This window comes from Gymnoscopelus microlampas (assembly GCF_963454915.1).
Source record: "Gymnoscopelus microlampas genome assembly, chromosome: 18".
NCBI lineage: Eukaryota > Metazoa > Chordata > Actinopteri > Myctophiformes > Myctophidae > Gymnoscopelus > Gymnoscopelus microlampas.
Window position 1 is genome coordinate 24,041,025 of NC_139955.1, and position 18,771 is coordinate 24,059,795.

Consider the following 18,771-nt stretch of genomic DNA (forward strand, 5'->3'; position numbering starts at 1 on the left):
CACTGGGTACAGAGATAAAACTGGCACTGGGCTAATAGAAAGAGACAGCATGAGAGAACGATAAAGCTGGGGTGATGATGGTGCAGGAAAGAAAATAAAGAGGGAAGGAATTGAGGAGAGAAAAGGGAAATGGTATGAGAGAGAAGAAGAGAGAAATTAAGTGGAAACGATAAGAGATGGTGATGACACTGAAAGCATAAGGTCATCGGACTGGAGTTTACACTTTGTCATACGACCATGGTGCTAATTGGCTTTCAGTTGCAAATCTGTTATTTTCGGCAAGCGTCACAGTCTAACGATGAAGTATAATTTAGGCGTAAGAGAACAGGAGCAGAAAAGGGTATGCATTTAATTTAACCAGACCCCTGTCCCCCCTACCACCAGGTATGGTCACATTCAGATAAAAGAGAGGTGAGGTGAGGAGAGAAAGGGAGAGGGACACGATGAGTCAGGGTATCACCACACAAAAGGAAACAGAGAGATCTGAGAGAAAGCAAGACGGGGAGCATCTGAGTCATGTGAGGAGCCGTATGGCGAGACAAGCAGACAGGAAAAAAGATAAGTGAACAGAGGGTGTAATGTCACCTATTACTGGACGCGACTCTCTGTGCGACTGTCTGTGCAGAGCAAAGATAAATATAAAGGCCCACAAGAAAGCCTGACTGTGTTTAAACCAAGCTACCTTATCTCTTCAAATGTGTGAGAAAAATAGAGGGAGAGAGAGAGCTTTAACGGTAAGGACCAGAGAAATCAGCTAGCCTTGATCTGAGGCCTGGGGGGTAGGCCAGCAAATTCTGTGTAGAGATCAAACCTTGATCCTTTGGGAATGGCTGTAACAATGGAGGGGTGAAGTTTGGATCCCTGTGGAAGCCAGTGAGTGTCTTACTTGGAAACAGAAAGGTGAGGAGGAGAAGGGGATACTACTGTATAGGTAAAATCACACAGGATTGAAGCAGAGGACTGAAGCTGTGGTAGAATGAATTAAGTCAGTTGGAAGGCTGAAGTGAAAACCACTAAGATAAAATGCATTTTAGATTGAGTGCAACATGTTTATGGAGTCTCATTCCATCTCTGTTGGGGTGTCCTTCAGTAAGGTACTTGTGTGTAAAAAGCACCACCTTACTTCTTATTTTGGCTGTTCATGTTAGGGGTCGCCACTCGCCACAGCGGATCATCCATTTCCATCTCTTTCTGTCGTGCAATTTCCTCTGCCACAACTGCCATCTGCCTGCCCTCTCTCATCACATCCATAAACCTGCTCTTTGGCCTTACTCTTCTCCTCTTGCATGGTAGCTCCATCTTCAACATCCTTATTCCAATGTACCCATCATCACCCCTCCACACATGTCCAAACCAACTCAACCTTGCCTCTCTTACTTTGTCTCCAAACCGCCCAACCTCGGTTGTCCCTCTAATATACTAATTCCTAACCCTAACCATCCTCATCATTCCCACCGAAAATCTTAGCATCTTTACCTTTGCCACCTCCTTTGCCACCTCCAGCTATGCTCCTGTCTTTTCGTCAATGACACATTCCACAAACCCTACAATATGTCTGGTCTCACTTATAAACCATCCCTTTCACTCTTGCTGGTACTCTTCGGTCACAAACCCCTCCTGACATTTTCATCTCCATCCATTCCACGATACATGCACTCTCTTCACCTCTCTTCTGTACTCCCTGGTGACCCCAAGTATTTAAACTCATCCACGTTCACCACCTCTACTCCTTGCATCTTCACCTCTGTCCTCTCTCTCCTTTACGGACATGTATTCTGTCTTACTCCTGCTGACTTTCATTACTATTCTCTCCAGCGCATACCTCCACCTTTCCAGACTCTCTTCAACCTGTTCCCTCAATACCTGCTATCACAATGTCATCCGAGAACATCGCAGTCCACAGAGACTCCTGCCTGATCTCGTCCGTCAACCTGTCCATCACCAATGCAAACAAGAAAGGGCTCAGAGCGGATCCTTGATGTAACTGCACATCCACCTTGAACCCATATTTCACTCCAAATGCATACCTCACCACTGTCACACTGCCCTCATAAATATCCTGCACACTCTTACATACTTGTCTGCTTTCTCTAAATCCACAAAGGCACGTGAACATGATCAAATTAAAGACATTTTAGTGCTGTGTCGCTCCTTTTGCCCGTTTATTGGCCAAAACGTGAGGCGGCTTCTTTTGCGCCACCATGAGGCATTGGTGGAAGTTCTTATTTGGCCTACTGGGAGTGTGCATGCAAAGTTTCACACCAGTTGGTCCAGTGGTGCTGGAGATTAGTTGTTTAAAAAAAATGAGATGAGGAACATGTCGACATGAAGCGTGTGTGACATGAACATGAAACATGAAAACTCACTGTTTGTTTTGAGTCGAGCTGGCTCACTGTTGCGGCTTCCTGCCTGGTTGATGGCCTTGACAAAGAAGATGTAGCGGGTACCACTCTGCAGGCCGTGCACTGTGTAGTGGTTCTGTTTGATGTTAGGCACGATCATCCAGCTGTCCGCCGAGTTGTACAAACCTGGGTGGAGACACAGGCACACACACACACACACACACACACACACACACACACACACACACACACACACACACACACACACACACACACACACACAGAGCTGGGGAGTAAACCGGACGTGCTGGCACATAGCAAGGCAAACATTATGTTTGGATGGATGATTTTGGTGAAGTTGTGATTCGCTGATGTTATTTTACCCCGGAAGGAGCAGAACCCATTCCTCATCTGATCTGACCCCCTCCTCACCCCGCATATCAAAATCAGGACGGACAGCTCATGACGAACACGAGAAGCAAAATGACGTGAGGCTTAGTGTGCAAAGAAAACAGTAGCCTATGTATGTAGGGATCCATCCCATTACCTCTCCTTATCATGACGTGTGCCTGGGGCAGAATGGTGCGCTTGCTACTGTAAGCCAAGTCTACAGCCTTTAAAGAGCACAGCATTTACACAGTATCCCAAGGGAGTGTCTGAATCGAGGGCCTGGGGCCAAAAGTGCACGATATGCATTGACACTGTACAAATATAGCCACTGTATGGAAACATGCAGGTAGTATTAAGGTCATGCTGTTTGATGGGAGCTTTAATCCAAAGTGACTGGTACTACCTTGAGTAAAAATAGAGAGAAGTGAACATGTAAGAAAGTGATGTGTGTGTGATGTGTGCACTGCAATTTGCTCTCTGTAATCACCTGGAAGAATGATTCTTTTTTTTTCTCATTCTTTCGTTCAGTAGTGAAAAATGAAGGGATGCTCAAATCTGGGAAGTGGATATGCGGCCAAATCTGGGAAGTGGATATGCGGCCAACGATGGCCTAATAGGATTTGTTCAGATTCCTACGACAAAAATGTACCACTTAAGTCGGAGAGACAGTGCTATTCATTTGGCTTTGATACCTGGCTGAGAATGAAATAATCTGAATTGAGATAGACCTACTGGTTTTGTATCTGCTTTTAGTATACGCAGATTAATGTAAATATTAACCTTTGCGCAAGGATGATGGTTTGTTTTGGCCAGGATTTTCAAACCCAATTCCACCCAATCTATTTGTCTTTTTTTCAATAATATTCTGACCTCAACCTATCTAGCCTGTAGATGAGTGGTAAACCCACACATATTGGCATTTGTGCTACATTAAATGCTAAAAAGGAAATTGTATCCCTAACCCCTGGCATCATGCCCTACTCTACCCACGTTTGACTGACAACCCTCATAAACGGAAAGAAATAATTTGTCTGATAAAACAGGCTTTTATATTTGTGGCGAAGCCAGTATCTTGTTTGGCAATAGCAGGTGTTATGGCTGGGGCTTGTGTGTGGCTGAACGTATAATGGTGTTTCTCTCCACTTCTTTGGCTCTCCTCCCTGCAGAATTGTCATTGCGCTTGGAAAAACTAAAGTAAAAGAGAAAAGCTCTCTCAGGGCCATGGCTTGTCCCTTTTGGCAAGGACGTGTTGTGAATTATTGAGTGAGATGGCAATAGCATACATAAGTAATGGCATAGAGTCTGCTTATAAATATAAATACTTAACAGGACGCAAATAAGGCCTTTAAAAGTGAGGCGTTTTAAAGTATGAATGAAGGGTGGGGGGATGGGGTACACACATGTGCTGACCTCGATGAAAAGATTTCCATCTTTCAGAGAGATGTTAAAGAAAGAAAGAAAGAGAGAGGACCTTTGCACCTTGTAGTTACAAGATCCATCTCATATGCAATGCATTTGTGAGTAGAAGTGATTCATCTGCGTTCCATTTCAGCCTGGTGCTACCATTATGCCTACGGTGTTGACAGTGACTTCAAAACCCTGTTGTTATTTTTCTTAAAACAAGAAAAAAAGATGGAGAGAAGTAGAGTAGAAAATTGCCAGCGTGACAACTTTCCCTCAGCCCTACAGAAATATAATCCTCTCACCAGTGCCTTTAGTAACATCTTGCACAAGGTAAGGAGGTTGCTATGTTCCTTTTCTAAGAGACACACACAAAGGACGAGGTGTGAAAGCAGGTCCCTTTGCATTCCATTCTAAACACTTTTGATCCCCACAATGCCTCTCTCTGTCTCTCTCCCTTTTTGATGGATCAAATTAGGCCGGTACACAGCAGTATGCCGTCACTGCTTTATGATTTAAAAAGAAAAGAAGAGACTTTCTGACACTGGCGCTCGTGTTTTAGCTTACAGCGCAACTTCAAGGTGGAGAGAGTAGGATGAGAGAGTGAATAAGTGTGTTGGAGAGAAGAGACGACTCAGTGAGGAAAGACAGAGAGAGATGGAAGACCAAGAGAGCGAAAGAGACAGATAAGGAGAGAGGAGGCAGGTCAGTGTATCTGTGTACGCGTGTGTGCGTGTGCACGTACGTACGTACGTACAGTACTGTACATACACAACTGATAACACTTTGAATTCAGACAGATCAAAGGGGAAGAGAAACACAAGGCACCATGGGAACTGAACAACATCAAACTTTGATGAGGCAATACAGTGTGTGTGTGTGTGTGTGTGTGCACGCGCACCTACATGCCTGGGGGTGTTATCTGTACAGTGGACACTGTATAGATAAACATGTATTTACATCGATTCTGTGGAAGAAGTTGTCAAACACACTATAAGTGTCATCATCTTCACCTAGGTTCCATAAGTGCCTTCTTATGCCTTGATATGCTGTGGTCCGAGTTGCTGTCTGCACAGAATGCAACAGTGTCTTGCATTGAACAGATCAAGTGAATTATGCCACGTAAAAGAGTATTCCTGGCGAGAGACAGAAAGACATATCTCTTATCAGGTAGTAACACCCACGGTGTAATCTGCTTTTCATCTGTGATAATCATCTTAGTACCTCACCACAGGCCAGGGCTTCTGAATCCACATGAAAGACTGGAATGGATCATCGCGGTAGTTCAGGCAGGCACGGAAGTCAAAGTGCTCATCCCACGCTCATTCGCCCTCCAATCACGTGCACAATCCTTATTGTTTCAATAGGCAGTCTTTTTAAGCAGACTAATACTCTACTCACTCTTTCATGCTACATTCTCAGAGCTACTGCATCTTGTCAGTGACCAAACTCCGTCCACCTCTCCAGTCTCCAGTATAATGTTCTTTAATATCTGTGTATCTTAAGTTCTGCCCTATGAACTGTTCTTTGTGTCTATTTTCAAGTCCATGTAATAACTTGAAGGGGGGTTTGTCATCTCAGAGTCTGCCATGCTTGCACAGATTGTTCTGTAGCATCTCAGGAGCAGAGCCACACCGCCAAATACAATGCAATATCATAAATGATTTTATCTTGATTAAAGTGTCTGACTGAATAACAGATGGGTTCAGCAGGCATACAGTAGGTGCTGTAAATTGTGTTGGAACAACGTATATTCAGGAGGTATAAGACCACACCTGATAACAACTCCTCCCCCAGTCACCTGACATCAATCTCACCTGATTTCAATCTCACCTGATAACAACTCCTCCCCACTCACCTGATTTCAATCTAAGTTTTAAAGGACATTTCAACCGAGAGACTGAGCAAGCTGTCATTCCCAAAATTCCTTACAGTACCTATCAACTCAATTATCTCAGCTCCAGAGCCCCCTGCCTTCCATCAGACAGGACCTGATCTGACAGGATTCGATCTGATTCTCCTCCTGCAATGGGGCCTGCTCCAAAGTCTTATTTATCTGCCATGACAAATATCAATCTCAATACATATTATTACATTCACGCCAAATATCTGTATTCATGTTGCAAAGTCTCTGATGTTGAACTCCTCCCTCATTCACCTCACAACTCTTCCCCAAGCTATTTTTTAAGTACATATTTGCTATAAGGGAACTAAAGTAACAATCAATATGTCTAAAATGTTATCTCTTTTATGTTTGATTCTGGGAGCTATTCTAGCCTTTAGCTATTTATGTGCCAAGTTTGTTTTCTCCACAGGTGGAAAGTCAACTTACAGTGTATATTGGTCTGTAAAGTAACCCTTGGATCGATTTCAATGCTAAGATTAAATTCCCATCATGGAAAAGTAACTGCAGTATGATGCACCTAAGGGTCAACAAGGACACCATTACCAGCTAGTGCCGTGTTATTGATGCAGCTATTGATGAAACTATTAAGGGGCTGGGTATGTGATGAATGGGGTTACGTAAACATAGTGATCAGCAATTTAGTCCCCCACACAGCCACAGCAATGGAGTTTAGACAGTGAGAGAGTGAGAGAGACCGATCTATGTGAGATGGATGTACTGTATTTCTCTAAAGATCATTGTATCAGCCTTTTTAATTAAATCACTCCATCTCTCTCATCCCTACAGTTTATGGTCTCTCTCAGTTCATCCCTCCAGCCATCACCAATGTAAAACAAATGCTGACAGATGATGACAAGTCTCTCTGTCTGCAGTGATGATACAGTATGCATGAATGCCATCAGCAACATCGACAGAAGTCTTAACCATCTGTCACATCTAATCAGAGAGCTTCTGGGACATGCCTAGCATCTGAGTATTTTTGGCAGTAATCAAAACAATCAACCTACCTACATCGATATAATAATAATAATAATAATAATGATAGCTTGAATTCATATTTGTATTATATACAGTAGCTCTTTATGCACCTATCAACACGGTAAAATCAAGAGTTAATTTAAAAATGTACCTTTATGGGTCCATTATTTACACGTTAATTGTTAAAATAAGACCCTGAATTTTACTGTGTAACTATCGATCTACAATACATAACAATTGTACTTTCTATTTTGTTTGGATTTCACATTTGTTACTATGCTTTAGTTTAAAGGGACACATGTACAGATAGTTGGATAGTATATTGTTTGACTGATGCTATAGGTTCTTGGTTCACTTGGGATCCTAGTTTCTTGGGTCACTACACTGTCTCTCTGCATTACTGTATATGTATGTGAGATTACCTGCCTAAACTGTGACACAGGCAGTCAAACGGTACAGTGCATTCGCAGCATACAGTAAGCCATCTCTATTGATCTCTTGCTGCTTTTCACTTTGCTTACATTTCCCGACGGCATCTGGTTTCAGTCACACCACATCCGCTACCTCATCTCCCCTCCTGTGTGTGTGTGTGTGTGTGTGTGTGTGTGTGTGTGTGTTTGTATTACTATACTTGCGAGGACCAAGTATAGTAGAATTTGAAGAAATATACATTGTGAGGACCGTTTTCCTGGTCCTCAAAAGACAAATGGTTGTTTTATAGTTTAAAAAAATGTTTTTAGAGATACGTTAACAATCCGAAAAACATTCAGGTTAGGATTAGACATTTAGAGGTTAGGTTTAGGGATTGGAATTAGAGTTAAACATGATTTATACTTAGTTGCGCGCCAGTGTCATGCACCGAAAAACAGCCGATCTATAAGCTCACAACGCGTCGCGCTGCGACACGTTGTGGGCTTGTAGATCTGCTGTTTTTCGGCTTTAGGCTTACGGTTAAAAATGGCAAAATATATATATATTTCAAATGGCATTCTTAAAATGGCTGTCCTAAAGCGTTGATGTCCTCACAAGTATAGTAATACAAACGTGTGTGTGTGTGTGTGTGTGTGTGTGTGTGTGTGTGTGTGTGTGTGTGTGTGTGTGTGTGTGTGTGTGTGTGTGTGTGTGTGTGTGTGTGTGTGTGTGTGTGTGTGTGTGTGTGTGTGTGTGTGTGTGTGTGTGTGCTCTATTTTCTGCCTCTGTGCCTGGGTGATCCTGCAGATGCAAGGTTTCTCTGGTCTCACATCATACCGCTGCTCTCCCGGGGGGGGGGCTCAGGGCCCAGGCCAGGGAGAGAGACGATGGGCACACAAGTGGGAGCGTTTAGCCAGTCTGGAGAGGCGGATGACGACGCAATGGTAGAAACTGAAGTAGCGTGGCGGCTTAAATGGGTTTCTCTCTCTCTGTGTTCCTCTCAGTTTCAGCAGCGGGTCTCTGAGGATATACTGTGGCTGAATGTCTGACTCGCTCAGTCGATCACGGCTGAAATATATCTTGCCGTTTCAAATGGCCGGGGCACTTCAGCGAGAGACGGGTGGGGATACTGAGGATGAAAGACTGAAAGAGGAAACAGGGGAAATCTCTCACTCTCTCTCTCTCTGTGTGTATGAGCATTGATGTATCTTGTGCATGTGTAAATGTGAATGTGCATATACATCTGTGTTTGTGTGTGTACACTATGTGTGAATGTGTGCATGTATGTGTGCATTGATTATAATCTAATCATACCTTGAGTACCGATGTTCTCCTCCCCTCTGCCCTAGTGACCATTATCTGTTTTTCACCTGTTCCCTCTTTCCTCTCTTCCCGCACAGTGTTCCCTCCATACCTTCATCCATCCTTTTTCACTGTACTTAATTACTTCCATTCCGGCTCCACTGTAGCCTACTTGGCACATTTGATTATATACTGAAATGTAATCCATGGACCACAATAAAGCCACATTTTTTAAAATTGTTGGTTGACAAAAAGTTGACATCTTTTCAACTGTTTTAAAATTAAAATACATTGTTAGATGAAAAAGAAAAGGAGAAGTCAGTCTCGTCTAAAGATATCTGTTTTGAAGTTCCATCACAGATGACAACAGCATGTCACTAAAAGTGATCGCATCCCACGGTCTGTGGTGACGCATTTTGTCTGTTGTGTCGGCCTGTCACAGCAGACACCAGTGAAAGAAAAGTGATGATGCACAGATGGATTGTGGGACAAAAGCAAAATGTGTCTATGACCCTGATCTAGGTGATGGTCTAGGTGGTACTTTATGTTTCACTCAGTCTGCACTGGCTGTGGTTGAAAAAAAGGGAAAAGCTATTTCAGAGTGATTACATCACCTGGAAGAACCCTACCTGTGTGAATGTATATGACTTCCTATACATAAGGTATGTTAATTATATACGTATATTATAGGTGTGTTACTTGCATGCAACTCCAGTTATTATAATACCTCGACCGTTTACCGTCATTTTGTTTGACAAGTGTTCACGGCACTTGCTCTGACCTTGCACTTTGTAAAAATATCTGCTTAAATGCCTAATTATAAATCATAAGATTGATTATTCATACTTGTGGAAAGCAACCATTGGCATTTCCACAGCTAATCGGTTAGTGTCAACCGTCTAACTGCAACACCTCAGGGTAGTTTTCTGCCTGTGATGCATGTCTCTCCCTCTCTGCTCTCAGTTCCTGTCTCTCGATCGTGAATCGGAGATGTACAGAACCACAATGAGATCATGAGAAACCAGGTCATAGACAGGCTGCTACCAGAAACCTAGACTGCCGTTACATGCAAGCTATATCTGTTCACCTCACACCAAAAAAGGAAGTCTAAATTTATCATCATCTTCATCTTAAGCAAGACACATACAGTATTTCCACAGACTGGACAAAGCCAACATGTCTCGAAGAGAATAACCCTCAATGCTTGTTTCAACCTAAAATGAAGACTCAAGAATCAAGAGAGGCAGTTATTCTATCAAACTCCCCTTTCCTCCCAGCTGAATTGCCACTGCACAAAAAAAAAAAAAAAGTTGAAATCATTTCAAGTTCCCTTATGACATACATTTCCCATTTTTATATGAAAAAATATAAGCCCGATCAATCAACTTATGCTAATACAGAGAGCAAAGACTAAAGTTGTCATAAAATCGGTTATGAAATAATGTCTTATTTAAAACATTTGTCATCTCTGTTTAGTGGGTGTTATGGGCTTTTATCTTAATTCTCACTGTAAATCCTGGAGATGTCATTGAGGGTGGTGTGCTTATTTGTGTGCTTGTGAGCAGGGCTATACTCTGTGTGTGTGTGTGTGTGTGTGTGTGTGTGTGTGTGTGTGTGTGTGTGTGTGTGTGTGTGTGTGTGTGTGTGTGTGTGTGTGTGTGTATATATATATATATATATATATATATATATATATATATATATATATATATATTAGGGGTGTGCCGATATATCGTCCCACGATATATCGTGATACGTTTTCGTGACGATATGTATCGTTTTGGGGGGGAAAAATATCGTTTTGAAAAAAAATAAAATAATATATATACATATATATATATATATATATTTTTTTACAATCATTATAATCAGGCATGCAAACAGCCCCGAGGTGAAAAGGGTGACAACATGTTGGGTTTTTTTCGGGTCAGGTGTCACACTATTGCCCTATTTGGATTGAAAACGGCTATTGTAGCTGAAAAGCTATAAGTTTGCATGTCTGAATAATGCAAAAACAGAATTATTTGTTTGCATTTACTTTTTTCCTCCCCCATATATTTTCATAATAAAAAAAGTGCGTATCGTATCAAAGTTGTGAGCCAAATATCGTATCGTATCGTTTGGTGAAATTAGTGTATCGGCACACCCCTAATATATATATATATATATATCACAGTATGATTGGAAAACCAGTCAGATTGAAAAAGGCGCACTCGTTTTCACCGATGGAGGCGCGGCGTCTGAAGGGGACTTGAGCCACGAGAGGCACCACCGAGCAAGCTTAGGCGAGGAAGTTGCCGTGCTGAGCGTTGCGACGTCACCTACAGCCGAATCAGCGCCGTCCGAGTTATGTCCCGATAGAGACAGAATCGTAAATAATGACCCCCCCTAGTCTCGATACCTCCGAAACGTCATTTATTTTTTCGACGGGGGGACCCCGTGAGAGGTGAACTCGAAGAAAGCACGCAATCTTTTTTTCGTACTGTAACGTGTGTGTGTGTGTGTGTGTGTGTGTGTGTGTGTGTGTGTGTGTGTGTGTGTGTGTGTGTGTGTGTGTGTGTGTGTGTGTGTGTGTGTGTGTGTGTGTGTGTGTGTGTGTGTGTGTGTGTATATATACACACACACACACTACTGTATGCATGTAGGGTTATATTATACTGTATATTGTAGTGTGTGTGTGTGTGTGTGTGTGTGTGTGTGTGTGTGTGTGTGTGTGTGTGTGTGTGTGTGTGTGTGTGTGTGTGTGTGTGTGTGTGTGTGTGTGTGTGTGTGAGTGCGTGCGTGCGTGCGTGTGTGTGTGTGTGTGCGTGCATGCATGCTCACTCACTGATGAAATTGGTCTGGCCAGTGTAGATAGTGTACTGAAGCTCGTAGGAGGTGACACTAAACTCGTCCTCCGACGTCCAGTGGACAGTGATGGTGTCGTGCGACGCTGTACACAGCTCGTCTCTTATGGACGGTGGGGTAGGAGCTAAATGTTCAGGAGAGGAGATGGAGACCTTTGAGCGTACAGAACGTTTCAGATACCCCAGAAATGTTTGAAAATCTTCCAAATTCAAATGTCCGATATTCAAGCTCAAAACACGGCGTGATCGAGACATGGATATGAACATTTTAATATAATACAAAATAAATACATTCATACAATTTCCAACGTACTAGACAACTAAAATAGCAAAAAAAGAACATGGGTACTGTTAATGGAATCTGACAGAACTCAACTAATTGATGTATATTTAGGTTCAGCCAGCTCTTTATGTAGGACTTGAATTTACAATGGAGCTAATCGACTTAAGGCTTGCAGGTAACCCATGCCATATAACTGCTGCAGAGTATCATGAATCTGCATGGTACTACAAAGTTTGCGGAGCTCACTCTGGTGGAACCAATGTGTCACCAACCTTAGAAAAGTCATTGTAAAAGTGACTTTGTGGGTGTTTTCATGTGTTCAAAATACGCATTTATAATTTTTCACATTATTACACTCTTACCCTGGTTATCAGGTGATCAGAATGTGTGAATATTTTTCTTTGGTGTAGCTCAGTGGTTCTTAAAGTGGGGTCCAAGGATCCTCAGGGTTCCTTGAGGGGGTTCCAAATGGACCCTTACTGGTCTCTGAGAGAGCACAAATTTAACCAAGTGAACCCATAGGGGTCCATTTGGTTCCATTTATACAGTCTCAGAGTAATGGTGGTCCTTGAAATTAAAACGTTTGAGAACCACTGGTGCAGCTCATTACCTGTAAGGTAATCTAGGCCTTCCAGAATCTTCTTCTCCCGGGAGAAGTCCAGGGCAAAGTTATCAAACGCCTCGTTGAGGTTAACATCAGGAATCAGCACCTGGGAGGAGGCCGTTGCCATGGCAACCCTTGAATTGAAAGTTAAGAGAGAAAGAGACAGCCAAGGGATGACGCAGAGGTCAGGGGAAGGACGGAGAAGTGAGAGGGGAGAGAAAAGATGAGAAGAAGGGGAGGGAGGGGGTAAGTGAGAGGTTAGAGGAGGTGATGAAAGGAAAAGGCCGTAGGAGAGAGGGGAGGACGAGGAGAGGTGAAGGGCATAAAGAAAAGGATGTGAAAAGGATAAAGAGGGAGACGTGGTGGCAGGGAAGGAGATGAGTTGACAAGGGGAGAGAGGTGGGATACATTAAGGTCAACTGTGTGTGTGTGTGTGTGTGTGTGTGTGTGTGTGTGTGTGTGTGTGTGTGTGTGTGTGTGTGTGTGTGTGTGTGTGTGTGTGTGTGTGTGCGCGTGCGTGCGTGCGTGCGTGCGTGCGTGCGTGCGTGCGTGCGTGCGTGCATGCGCACATTCACTGTAGCCACCACCATGATAACCACCCTCATTAACCAAGCCAAAACCTCCCCTTCTCTCGGCAAGCTCAGGAAACTGGCCAAACAAACAAACAAACAAACAAACACACACACATACACGTCTCCAAACACACATGGTGTTTCCCTGGGTCGTCTGGGACGGCTGTGTGGAAAGTCATACTTTGTACGACAAAGAGCAGTCTGTATGGCAGCAGCCGTCCAAAACCACAGCCTTGGCTTGGCCGGAGAGCAAGATGCTGGAACAGAGCAGAGCTCGCGTCCTTCAGTGAGACTTTTGTTTCTCGGTGAGGCGAGACTAGTCCATCAATAAATAGCTTGGGCGCACAGTGGAAAAGACCACTGAGCGGGCCAAAGCATAAGAAAACAAAATGCTATGCTAAGCCTACAGAATCTGCCCACAGACAGTATTTCCAGCTTCTTAGGCTGAAACTCTCTTAGTGGAGATTTGGACAGTGAGTTGGGGTAACAAAGTTGGGCGAATGGAAGGAGAGGGAAGAGACGGGACTTGTTTAATTTCCCTTTAAGCTTGCAGTAAAAAAGAATAAGAAACTCAACTTTTTGAGTTTTTTCAACTTCATTTATCCTATAACTCAGACTGTACAAACAGTCGGGACCCAGTTTAAAGAATCACACAACCGGGTACGGTGTAGAAAAATTAAAGTGAGTGACGAGGATGGCCAATGTCACCCACTGTCCCACTGTGCTGCCTTGTAGTAAATAAACAGATTGCACAATTAGCTGCTAATGGGACCGGAGGGAGATGAGATTGCTGCTGAATCTAAACGAAGGCTGTGTGCCTTAATAGAACAGAGAATTCAAGGCCGGATAGAGGGATGGAATGAGAAGAAGAGAAGGAACTTTCTTACAGTGTATCCCCCGTATTTCTGAGATGTGTGTATTTGTATCAATTTGCAGATGTACAGTTTGTGTGTGTGTGTGCATCACCGACCTCTCTGCCACATTGCGGGCAGTTTGGAGAAAACGGGCGTGGTCGTTCTCCTTCAGGCTGTGTTCAGCCTGTGTGATGAGGGCACTGGAGCGCTCCAGACACTGGCGGCAGTTGGCAATCTGCTGGGCGAGCTTACGCAGTTTCATCACCTGAGATAAAACAAAATACACATACACATAGATGGTTACCTTACTATACTGTACTTGTGGGGCGAACTTTGATTTCAAGTACTTTCATTTTCTGACCTCACCTTCAACACTACCTGCTAGAAATGTAAGGATACAATAGGCTCTGTGCATAAGTGTAGTCCCATGGATTGGCTCTGCAGCAGAATTGAACTAGACACACATTCTTGTGTTTCTGGAAATAGGTATGCCACTTTCTGGAAACCCGGGACTACAGTTATGCATAGAGCCAATTGTTGTTCACCTCCAGGGGTTATGAACTGACCTTACCTTCAGTAACCTCCATTCCATCCACTACTAGTGAATATGTGATGAGCCCACGAAAATCACAGTGCCATGAAAATATATTTAAAATGCACAAAATGAGAATTAATGCGTCTCACTCTGAGTGCACTCACTCTGTTCATTAATAATTGTAATGCTACCAAGCTTTTGTGTGCGTTTGTTTCCGGAGGCAACATTCAGTCAGGCTCCCAAAACACTGCAAAAATGCTGACATGAGGTCAGTTTTGCTAAGTCAGCCTCAGTTGACGATACCTCCACTTCCTCCATGAAAAACGTTATCATACTGTAAACTATTTTTGGCATAGGTTTTGATATGGTACAAGTACAGGAACTCTGGTTCAGCAGTACTTAGTGGATTGTACTCACTCGCTTGGTCATCAAGTGTTGTCCTGTCCAACTCCAATATCTTTTTATTTAATTTCCTTTTTTAGCCATGCTAGCATTTTTTAGAAAAGAAAAAAAGGTAACACAGAGTAGGTCTATACAATGTTGACACTGTTTTGCAAGTGTAGTAGGCACTGACTGACTGAACAGGATAGAGAAATAACTCTGGACCTGTGCAACATCATTTTGTATGAACTGTTACTGCCCAACAGCGATGATATGCACCATTAACCCAAGCTTTAACATCACAGAAATATACTTAAGTCCTCAGAAGTGATGGCTTTTCCAGATTTCATATTTTCCCATTTTGTTCAGCTAGCAGGAACACAAACAGAGAGCAGAGACCCTTGAGAAATGCTATCTCATTCTGCCCTGCCTACGTAGTACGTATGGTATAAGTGACAATAAACTTGAATTACATTTAATTGAATAGAGGGTGGTAATAAGGGAATGCGGTCACGCTGGTTAAGAATGTCATTGCTCATCTGTCTAACGGTGACCTTGTGAAAGTGATGCACAACAGAGGGTGGAGACGATGGACATATTGCTATTGTTCTCTGCTATCATGAGATAACAATGATAAAGAAAGGAATGTGTGTGCGGCTCTGACTGTGTCTGTGTGTATGTGCATGCATGCGTGCGTGTGGGTGTACATGTGTGCGCTTGGGTTAAGAGACTGACATAGAGGAAGCAGCAGAGAGATGCACCACCCAGTCTGACACATGATCCCACTATCCCCCTGAATTTAATTTGCCTCAGCATGCAGCATGCAAGTTCATGTTCAGGCCTGATTTATACTTGGTTGTGTGCGGGTGTCGTGCATAGAAAATAGCAGATCCACAAGCTCAGAATGCATCCTGCTGTGACAAGTTTTTAGATCTGCAATTATATCAACGTCTGTCAATGCATGACACCTGCATCTAACTAAGTATAACTCAGGCTTTACAGTGACTATGTATAAAGGGGGGTGTTGAAATGATGATTTACCAGAAATTGCCACAATCACAAGCCTCTTGTGATTGACAATCACATGTGCACACAAACTTCTACTGCAACCATAGTCTGCATCAAGCACTTGATTCATGATTAGCGTTTCACTATTAGCTAATAGCTACCCCAGTCATTTTTAACTGTTAAAATGGTGTCTCCTCATAAAGGACCATACCGGTGGTCTGGCATGTTTAGCCCATTGACTAAGACTCACAGTATGTAATAGGGATGTATATTTTGGCTTTTCTATTTTTTTTTACGTGTACACGTTGAGCGTTGAGCGGTTAAACGTAGTGTGACATCATATTTCTACAAATTAACATTGCAGTACATATAGCGAGCTGGACTGACGTCAGCAGTACTTAAAAGTTAAGCCATCTCATCATTTCATTATAGACACAGATAACAAGGTGAAACACCAAAATAGGGGGCCCAAGTCCAGACCCCTGGGGGACCCGGGTCAACAGTATATAGGGTTTAAGTGGTTAAGAATGTTTCGTAGTAGCACCAGCCTCACAATAAGTACTGACTGGTCCAATAAATGCCTTGAAACTGGAGTTTCCAATCCTGAATTGCAACTTTCCCAGATGTACGCTTCTTAGCTGATGCCAATGGTTTATGAGATTATGCAAATGCAGATTAGGGCGAGCATTATAATGTATTTTGAATATCTGTCTAACACACACTTACGCGCACACACGCGCACACACAGACACACAGTCTGATCGTCCCCTTTGATTATAGTTAGTTTAATTATAGAATATTCTGACCATGCCTTTTGATTATAGTTAGTTTAATTATAGAATATTCTGACCATGCCTTTTGATTATAGCTAGTTTAATTATAGAATATTCTGACAGCACGGCAAATCTGCTCTAAGGTAATCTATTTATCTCTGTTACCACTCACATCCTGATTACACAAATGAAATTAGCTTTGTGAATTAGTTCCTGTACTAGGACTGGGCTGCTGGCTGCACATAAAAAACAATGATGAGAGGTGACAGCAGGAACGACATAATGTACAGTACAGTAGTCACCTTCCGTTAACAAAGCTCGAATGAAAGTATTTCTTTAATGTCAGAGTTGCATCGTGTTCTCATTATGGAGAAACCACTTTGGTTCTCTGGCTACATAAAAATGAAAAGAGAAGATATTATATTTACAATCTTGAGAGCTTTTACGAAATTACCAGCGGCAATTTTCTATTTTTTCCGACCCCATATTTTCACTCGGCAATGTGACATCAAGCAAAGGAGCTGAAACACAAACGCTCGTTGGCAATGCTTTTTATTTTAATACTGTACTCTTTGTCATCTAAAGCACAGCAAGCATCAAAGTATACAGTATAATACCCATTCTCCCCGTGCTTAGAAGCCCCGTTGAGCGGGTGAGTTTTCATTAGAATTATTTGTTGCTATTAGAGCCATAATCTGTTGTCACTGTAAAGGACATTTAGTCACGTTGACAAGAGAAACGCAGACAGAGAGTGAGAGAGAAGCATGGAGAGTGTGAGGGGGATTTAATGGACAGTGCAGTAGATTACACCCCGGCAACATCTGCCCTGAACAGCATTGTGCAACCAACCTTATCCCCCTTTTACCTAAAACAGGGGACAACATGGCAAGGCCATAGTCTGCTTGCTCTTAGAGCGTGTGTGTGTGTGTGTGTGTGTGTGTGTGTGTGTGTGTGTGTGTGTGTGTGTGTCTGTGAGAGAGAGAGAGATGACAAATTACAAATTAGGATTTAGAATGCTAGTATTTGATCTAAGTATTCGCCCATATACAATATAATTCTAGATTGTTCTCCAGTGTGATGACTCAGCTATGCACCCCAAAAGGTTACTTTCTGGTGAATATATACGATTTTCTGTTGTCCATTCTTACCTCAAATCAATTTGTATGAATTGAGATTGTACACCTTCACATTGGCCGTAAACCAATTAAGAGAAAACTAAAGACATAAACCCTCAAACTGTTGTGATCATCGATTTTTGAAGATAAAGGAATTTTGTTTTGTTTGACTTTGCGGCTCTGACTTAGACACAGTGAAAATCTTTGAAGAGTGTGATAAAAGGAGAAGTAAAAAAAACTGTAGAGAGTGAGGGAGAGAGAGGAAAATGAGGAAGTGACACGCGCGCACGCACACACATTCACTCGCACACACACACACACACACACACACACACACACACACACACACACACACACACACACACACACACACACACACACACACACACCAGGGCAAGGGAATAATTTGTTTGTTTGTGCAGGGAGAGATTAAGCATGACTGAGTCTCCTTAGAGAGAGACAAAGCTCGTTAAGAGGAGGAGAGACACACGGCCCAGACTGCTCCGTGTGTGTGTGTGTGTGTGTGTGTGAGAGCGTGTGTCTGTGTGTGTTTATGAGAGTGAGTGGGAAGCCCCCTGCATGGCTCTCCTCACCACCATCAAATCTCCCTAATCCCATTGGTTTATCCTATGGTTTAATGCCGTCCGCCTTTTCTATGTTTTCCTTTTTCCTTTTATTCTGTCTTTCCATTCTGTTATTTTCTTCACCTTTCCCTCCTTCCTTTATCATTTTCATGCATCTTTCCTTTCCTTTTCAGTTTCTCTTCAGTGGCTCCAGTAGCTTTCTTTGCCTTATCCATTCTACTAATTCCCCCCCACTTTATCATCCCCTCTCCTCTCATAATAATGTATTCCCCTTTAGTTGCTGTTGTTGGGGTATTTGTCACTCACTGCACATTTGCGCATACATGAAACTCATCCTTTTACCAAGTTTAACTATGAGGAGTGGGCACTATTAATACAGCGCCCGGGGAGCAGTTAGGGATTAAGTGTCTTGCTCAGGGACACTTCAACTCATAGACTTGGCGGACTGGGAGGCAAACCAGCGTTCTGTTTCCCAGACACCACCTC

The 18,771-nt window shown here is 42.8% G+C and overlaps 1 protein-coding gene across 3 annotated transcripts in view; it reads right to left on the minus strand.

Moving 5' to 3' along the window:
- mid2 (midline 2) overlaps positions 1-18,771 on the minus strand; it is a 103,209-nt gene that overhangs the window by 15,460 nt on the left and 68,978 nt on the right. For all 3 annotated transcript variants that reach the window (XM_084041953.1, XM_084041951.1, XM_084041952.1), the window contains 4 exons: positions 14,006-14,154; positions 12,470-12,597; positions 11,558-11,701; positions 2,367-2,528 (listed from right to left, as the gene is read on the minus strand). In XM_084041953.1, coding sequence (XP_083898079.1) covers positions 2,367-2,528; positions 11,558-11,701; positions 12,470-12,597; positions 14,006-14,154 — 583 coding nt within the window. The remainder of the gene's footprint in view (positions 1-2,366; positions 2,529-11,557; positions 11,702-12,469; positions 12,598-14,005; positions 14,155-18,771) is intronic.